The sequence below is a fragment of the Cricetulus griseus genome, chromosome 4 (assembly GCF_003668045.3).
Source record: "Cricetulus griseus strain 17A/GY chromosome 4, alternate assembly CriGri-PICRH-1.0, whole genome shotgun sequence".
NCBI lineage: Eukaryota > Metazoa > Chordata > Mammalia > Rodentia > Cricetidae > Cricetulus > Cricetulus griseus.
This window is the reverse complement of record NC_048597.1, coordinates 42,754,003-42,762,049: the sequence shown is the minus strand read 5'-3', so window position 1 is coordinate 42,762,049 and position 8,047 is coordinate 42,754,003. Positions and strand designations below refer to the sequence as shown.

The 8,047-nt window shown below is 42.3% G+C and overlaps 1 protein-coding gene across 1 annotated transcript; it reads left to right on the top strand.

The window, feature by feature from the left end:
* Nucleotides 1–484: 484 nt before the first annotated feature.
* Dppa2 (developmental pluripotency associated 2) lies at nucleotides 485–7,194 on the top strand. The gene is made up of 7 exons (XM_027413259.1): nucleotides 485–529; nucleotides 1,646–1,769; nucleotides 2,684–2,838; nucleotides 2,923–3,006; nucleotides 3,819–4,065; nucleotides 6,664–6,859; nucleotides 7,110–7,194. Exons 1-7 carry the CDS (start codon nucleotides 485–487, stop codon nucleotides 7,192–7,194), a joined length of 936 nt encoding a protein of 311 aa, XP_027269060.1.
* Nucleotides 7,195–8,047: the final 853 nt, after the last annotated feature.

Genomic DNA, 8,047 nt, shown 5'->3' with positions numbered 1-8,047 from the left:
AATAAATAAATAAAGGATTAATGGGGAGGGGGCTGTCTTAGGGTTGTATTCTGTAGCCTGGGCTGAGTGGAACTGAACATTTTCCTGGCTCAGTCTCTCCGTGTTTTGTTTTGTGTTTTCGAGACAGGGTTTCTCTGTGTAACAGTCCTGGCTGCCCTGGAACTCACAGAGATCCACCTGCCTCTGCCTTCCAAGTGATGGGATTGAAGGCGTGTGCCACCAAAGTCCGGCCAAAACCCAAATTTGTAAAAAGCGGGCGGGGGCTGGGCTTTGCATTTACTTCTTAATTCAGCAGTGTACAATCAGCTCAGGTCAGTAGAACTGACAAAAAAAAAAAAAGAGGAACAGGTGGAGAGAGGAGGAGGGGAAAGAGCTCATTTGGGCGACAGGAAGTAGGAGGGGACATTTACCTATAAATGAACGTTCAGGTTAGCAGGAATCCTTACTTCTGTTGCTTTTTGTCTTCTCTGCAACCTGTGCAGAAATGTCACTCTCCAGCCAGGACGCCCACGAGCTCTCCCATAATCAGGTAACTTTTCTTTTTATGAGGATTTGTTTTCTCCCTGAATTCTTTCCCTAGTCTTTCTAGGTCTTGGTCTTGTTTCCGGCTTGGGGGAGGAATCAGTTCGGGTTCAAAGCCTCCATCTTGGAATCCGCTTTGCTTGTTACTTTTTTTCCACATGGTCGACACTATGTATTTTCCTGGGAGTAAAATGAAACTGTTTCCTAGATGAAATCGTAACCTGTAAATTTGTCTCAGACAAGAAGTGTTGGTAGCTAATAGCTAATATAAAAATCTCCAAGAAAGGCAAACTAAAATTAGGTGGAAATTTTTTTAAGTGGTAATTTTTGATAAATTTTGATAACATACATTAAAAACATTTATGTGGCCATTCTGTTTTCTAAGGAGAAATAAGCAGTTCCCTGTACCCCGAATGCCAGGTGGGTTTCCCATCTAGGCTTGAGTGATCCTTGGGACCACTGTACCAAGCTAGCAGACAGAACTGGCCAGGCAAACTCACTGCTGCTTTTAGGCTTGGTTGCCAGAGTGAGGTGGTGTTCATTTTTCTTGTTGTTGGTTTTGCTTTTTTGTTTCTCAAAAGGTTTCTGTGTTGTCCAGGCTGTCCTGGAACTCTTTGTAGACGAGGGTGGTCTCAAGTTTAGAGATCTTCCTGTTTCTGCCTCGCAAGTGCTAAGATTAAAGGCATGAGCCACCACTGCTTTTTTGTTTGCTTGTTTGTTTTTTGTAACAAAAGTAAATCTGCATCTGGGGTACTTTGAAAAGGTGCTATACAAATGTAAAAAAAAAAAATCAGTACTTCAAGTTTGGAAGTAAAGGTGGTGAAGAGGTTTCAATAGAAGGGGAGAGGGGTTTGGCACAAATCTGTAGAATGTTTAGAATTTTCCTCAAGGGGGTGTCACTACTCCACAGTCTTAATTCATTTCTGAGACTGGGTATATCACTTGGCAAAACAGGACAACTGGGATTACTTACCTTCTATAGAAAGTTCTTCCACTATTGCTACACTCCTCCAAGTTCCAGGCATCTTGCTTTGCCAACACTAAAGCACATACGGGAAATAATGAATTCATTAAGCTTGCCTTGAAAAGAAACAGAATCCCTCACTGTTTCTCTTTGCTTAAGTATTTTAAGGAAGAATTTGAAGATGATATAATTTTAACGCTGGTCCCGGCTACTGAGGAGGAGGAGGAGATCACCGGACTACCAACAGAATCAGTTTGGTCAACCATGGATCACAGGCCACCAGGTATTGTCAAGCTTAAGAGTCACAGGGAAAACTGTAGGTGTGAGATGGGTTTCCAGAAAGCCAAGAAAAGTAGACTTAATTTTGTCAGACTTTTAAGTTTTTCACTCTACTGCCTTGGCTGGCCTGGAGCTTTCTATGTAGACAAGGCTGGCCTCAAACTCAAAAATCCCCCACTTCTGCCTCCTTGGTGCTGGCCTTAAAGGATTAAAGGCCTACATTACCAGGCCAGGAAGGTTTATACACCACACAGTTCCTTAAACCTTACTGTAATTCCCCAAGAGAAAACTTCACCTATCTCAGTTCCTAGGCTCTATTTGCTGCCTTAGGTGAGGTGTGGTAGCACACACCTTTAATTCCAGCACATGGGATGCAGAGGCAGGCAGCTAGATCTGAGTTTGAGGCCAGCCTGGTCTACATAAAAAGTTTTAGGATAGCCTGGGTTACTCCAAGAAACCCTGTCTCCAGAGGAAGAAAGAAAAATAAGAAATACACATAGATAGCTCAGCTGTCTAGAATGCATGCTGGCACATGCACATGATCTTAAAAGAAAAACTGTGGGCAGTGGCGGCACAAGCCTTTAGTACCAGTATTTTCGGAGGCAGAGGCAGGTGGATCTCTGAGTTCAAGACCCCCTTGGTCTACAAGAGCTAGTTCCAGGACAGCCACGAGCCACAGAGAAACCCTGTCTCAGAAAACAAACAAAAAAGAAAAAAAGAAAAAAAAAAAAGCATGGAACTTAGAATGTAAGTGTGAGTTCCTGTCTCAGGGCACCTATTTTAAGGGATGTGTAAAGAGTGTGATCTTGGTCAAGTCAATTCCTCTTTTACAACAGGAAAACAAAAGGCAGCCTTATGTTTGTGAGCAATCACCAATCAACTGGTATTAAATAGTTTTTGCTTTGTCTCTGTTCTAAGTTCCCCCTATGACATCTGAGGTTAGCAAACCGGAAGCAACAAAGCTAAAACCTCGCCACCCGTCTCTGCCGAGCATCCTGCCTCCCATAACAGAGGTGTCCCGGAACACACTGAGGGAATGGTGTCGATTTTGTAACTTGAGCACTGATGGCAAGGTTAGTTAGTGACCTCCCACTGGGATTCTATGCTGTATGGACTAAGTATGTCAGGTTTTAACTATTTTCTCTTAACCTCCTTAGAAGGTGGAGGTCTACCTGAGACTCCAGCAGCACTCATATGCGGACCAACAATGTGTGAGTAATGGATATGGTGATGGAGTGGGGGTAGGCTCTCCCTGTGGGCTCACTAAATTTCTCTTATGATATATGAGGGACCAAATGTGTAGTTTCCAACCTCCCTTTTTTTTTTCTATTTAACTGTAAGATGGACAGTCTGGATCCATCTGCCTCTGGCTCCTTAGGCTGCCTTACAATCCCCTGTGTGGTTAGGGAGATACTGAGCTCTCAGTCCTGCTTGTAACCTCCCAAATGCCAGGATTAGAGCCACTAACAGTTGGGATTGCAGGCCTGCAGCACTAGGCTCCATTATTTACTGATTTGAATGTAGTCATGTAGGGTTGTTTAGAAGCATCTAAATCCTCTGTCCATTACACAGCAAACCGGGTATTTTAGTTGGGCATGACCCAACTAGGATCCCAGAACTGGGGAGGTGGGGGCAGAAGCATCCGACTTCTTGGTCACATAGTAAGTTAGGCCAGTATAACTGCCTCAATTATCCCATCACTTGGAAGATTGAGACCGGAGGGTGGGCAACAAGTTCAAAGCCAGCCTGGGCTACATTGTGACATTGAACCAAAAAAAGCTGAGTGTGGTGGAGACAGGCCGATTTCTGAGGTACTCAGAGCTAGTTCTAACTACCAATTTTTTCTAGTGTTTGAAAATTGTCTTTTGTACGTGCTCAAGCCAGTGTGAAACTGGCATAACCTCCTTTTTGCAAGAGCAATTTTTTTTTTCAAGACAGGCCTTGACCTCAGAGATCGGCCTGCCTCTGCCTCCGGAGTGCTGGGATTAAAGGTGTGAGCCACCATCGCCCAGCTCAAGAGCAATTTTTAAATACTGTTGAATTTCATTTTCAGCTTGTTCCCACAAACTCCCTTGAGGCCAAAATGAAGCCAAAATCTAAGATGGTCAAAAAAGAACCTACCAAGATAACCATTAAAGGACTTAGGCCTCAGGATACCGGCATTGTGGAAGTCATGACTCCAGGAAGGCAATCCATACTTGCTGCCTGGGGCAGAATTACTAACAGAGCTACTCTGCCTATGGTTGCCAATCGCCAACCTCTTCCCTCCAATGTGAAGGCCTTTCTGCCACCAGCCTCGGGTAAGACCAACCGCAAGGTGTGACTTCTACTCTTCAGAAGCCATGCTTAGTTAACATCAATGTGAGATAGAAGGACTTAAAACCTGAAAGTCTGAAGACTAGCCAGGGAGGGTGGTGCATACATGTGATCCCAGCACTTGGGAGGTGGAGTCTGGTGGGTCAGCAGTCCAAGGTGATCCTTCACAGGTAAGTTCAATCAAGACCAACCTGGGTAATCAAAGACTACTTCTCAAAGAAGCAAAACTAGATCAGTTCTCAGCCTCAGCCTTCCTAATGTGTTATTTTCATTGCTAATTACTTCATAATGGCAATTCTACCTTTTTTTTTTTTTTTTTTTTTTTGTTTTTTTGTTTTTGTTTTTTGAGACAGGGTTTCTCTGGCTTTGGAGGCTGTCCTGGAACTAGCTGTTGTAGACCATGCTGGTCTCAAACTCACAGAGATCTGCCTGCCTCTGCCTCTCAACTGCTGGGATTAAAGGCATTCACCACCACCATCCAGCTTGCAATTCTACTTTTATAAATATTTTTGCCAAAGGGGTTGTGACCCACAAGTGGAGAACTGCTGTAGATGATAAATTTGACTCACATAGAACTTCATCTTTTCCTCTTGATGAATAACAAAGTCTTATTTGGATTAATGACACTGTCAAGTTGCTAAATAGGGAAACTTAATCTAATAATGTACTTGTCAGCCTGAATAAGGTCTACTTGTCTCCTTCTTGCGTTCTTAGGTATTGAGAAAGGTAGCTCAGTCAGTAGAGTCTGGTGTGTTTGAAGCCCTGAATTAACATCCCTATCACCATGGAAAACTTGACTTTGTGGTGTGCACCTGTAATCCTAGCACATGGGAGGCTAATCTTTGCACTGAGGCCGGTTTCTAATGAGGTCTGACCAATGAAGGCTGCATAGGGAGACTTTGTTTAAAAAGAGATGGGTGGCTAAATAGTGAATACATTCTTACATGTATATAGCTGTACAGCTAGCAAAGATTTTTCTTGTGTTTTGTAGGCTGTGGCTGTCTTTTCAGGCTTTGTTTCCTTTGTTATACAGAATGAATCCTATTGATAAAATTTTTGGTATTTCCAAAAGTATGTAGAGTCCTATTCAGAAAGCTATTCCCTATTGCTATCTTTTAAAGTCTTCCTTTTCTTAAGGGTCAGGTCTTGTGTTAATGTTTTCCGTTTAGAGATGATTTTTGTGAGTGAGGCGGGCCTTCTACATCTGACCATCTTTTTTTTCAGCAATGCATATTTGTGACTGTCAAAATCTGGCTGTAGCTTCTTGAGTTTGTTATGTCAGGGTCCTCTATTATGTGCCAGGACCATGCCACCTTAGTTAACGTGATTCTAGTGTTATCTTTTTTTTTTTAATTTATTTAACCTTTATATGCATTGGGGTGAAGGTATCAGATCTCCTGGAACTAGAGTTACAGACAGTTGTAAGCTTCCATGTGGGTGCTGGGAAATGAACCTGGGTCCAGTTAACATTGGTTGTTGCTGCTCAGGCTTGCATTGGGTCTCCAAGTTTCTTCGTGTTCCCACATGATTTTTTGAATTTTTTTCTGTTTCTGTGAAGAATGACTGAAAAATTTGGGCGGTATATTGAATCTCTCATTTGCTTTTGGTAAGAGCCACTTTTACAATATTCCAATCTTAAGGTCATGGTGGGGGTCACAGCTTTTAGGATCTTCTCCAATTTCTTTCAGACTTATAGAGGTCTTCCACTTTCTTGGCTATGTTTATTCCAAAGCATGTATGTATGTATGCATGTATGCATTTGAGGCAATTTTGTGTATGGAATTTTATTACCCCTGATTTACCAGTCATGGATCCTTTAAATCAGATCAGTACAATGCAGTTAAAGGTAAGTGGGCTGTATGATTGGGGGAAAAGGTATTTATTATTTAGGTATTTGCTCCCTCCCCTGTAGGAAAAACAAGGGTTTGGGCAGCTTGGCTCAGTGGTAGAAGTCTTGCTGGATTTAATCTCTAGTATTGGAAAGAAAAAAAAGTAGAATACAAGTAACTGTTAATATGTCAACCATTTAGCAAAATCTTAAACACAAAGCATTCTGCAAGATGCCGACATAATTTGTGGTTAGAAAATCATCTGGCCCGTTTTCCATGCATCTCACTCAATTTAGTTTGTTTTTTAAATCTTATGTGCTCATTTGTCTGTGGGAGGGTGTTGGGTCCCCTGGAACTGGAGTTTTAGACAGTTATGAGCTGCCATGTGGGTGCTGGGAATCAAACCCTGGTCCTCTGGAAGAGTAGCCAGTACTCATAACCACTGAGCCATGTCTCCAGCCCAAGAATTGTTATCTTTTGTTTGTTTGTTTTCAAGACAGGGTTTGCTCTGTATCTTTGGACCATATCCAGGCACTGTAGGCCAGGCTAACATCTGGAGTGTTGGGATTACACCAACGGGCCTTTGTTTAATACTTAAATTTCCCTGGGCACATTATGTTTTGAAGGTTTATAAGCTATCAGAAAGAAATGCATTAGAGTTTTAGCAGACCATAAGATAGCAAATTCAAGAGTAGCTTACTGAGGTCATGGATTATTGTTTTGACCTTCTATTTGCTTGTTCCTATTCCACAGGAGTCAGGTGGTGTGTTGTGGAAGGCAAAGTGCTCCCTGCAAATAAGACTGGCTGGGTGCGTCTGCAGATGAAAACTGGTCACACCTGGGTTCCAGACAGTCCCCAAAGAATGATCCTACTCTTTCTATTACCAGCATGTGTCTTACCAGAGCCAGGAGTAGAAGATAACTTGTTGTGTCCAGAATGTGTGGAAAGGTAACCCCCAAGGATCTCTCTAGGCATGGGAAACTGAAAAATAACTATAAATGAGTTTCTGAATAACCAAATAGAAACCAGAGAGCTAAACACCCCAGACAGGGCTTCTGTGTAGCTTTGGAACCTGTCTTGGAATTCTCTGTAGACAAGACTGCCTCCCCTTGGTGATGGGATTAAAGGTGTGCCACCACACCTAGCCTGGACTTGTCCCCCAGCACCTTTTTACAGCTCTCTAACTTTTCTCTTACAGAAATAGGAAATTAATGAGGAATTTTAAGAGAGACAAACGCAACAAAAAGAAACACAAAATTCTACCTTCAAATTTGCCACCTTGACCGATGTTTTGGAACTGAACGGATCATCCCTGCATTGGACTTACTCAATGCTATCTTATTCATGGCGTCCAGAGAACAATTTTGATGCAAAGATGCTCTCCCCACTCTGTTTTATTTATTTTTTTTTTCGGGACAGGGTTTCTCTGGCTTTGGACGCTGTCCTGGAACTAGTTCTTATAGAACTGCCTCTGCCTCACGAGTGCTGGGGTTAAACGCATGTGCCACCACTGCCTGACACAAAGATGTCTTATAACAAAAATCTCTGTGTTGAAGTAACTCAAGTTTCCTAATTTGAAGAAAGCGCCTAACTGAACTTTAGAGAATCTGAAAAAAGTTCCTCACAGTGATGGTTCAAGAACTCAAGGAGTTTCTCTCATTTAAAGCATAAATTAAAGCTAGTCTGTGAACTACATCACTGGCTCTCTGTACTGACTTTAAATTTCTGGGTTTTAATTTGTATTAAAGGTGTGCAGATGTTTTTCCTTGAACAATCCAGTTCATTGTCTACTTATACAGCGTTATTGTACTAAGCACCACACATAGAGCTAGGCATGGTACATGGGAGATCTGAGTTCCAGGTTGAAGTCCTATCTCAGAAGGGAAAAAGGGGGAAGGGGATACTAAATGGTTGTATACTAATGGTTGTATCAGTGCAAGTGTATGGGGGCTATCCTGGAGCTAACATATACTCAAGCATCTTAACGAAAGACAGCATACAAAGTAAAGGGTTTTATGATCGAATTTTCACTCCTAATATCATGTGCATGCAAGTCTCCATGTATGTACAGGTACTATGGAGGCCAGAGAATGTTGGAGCCCCTGAAGTTAGAGGCAGTTGAGAGGTGCTTAGTGT

Coding starts and splice junctions, on each gene's coding strand:
- Dppa2 (XM_027413259.1), top strand. CDS start 485: ATGTCACTCTCCAGCCAGGACGCCCACGAGCTCTCCCATAATCAG. Junction 530..1,645: donor ACGAGCTCTCCCATAATCAG/GTAACTTTTCTT, acceptor TCTTTGCTTAAG/TATTTTAAGGAAGAATTTGA. Junction 6,860..7,109: donor TGTCCAGAATGTGTGGAAAG/GTAACCCCCAAG, acceptor TTTCTCTTACAG/AAATAGGAAATTAATGAGGA.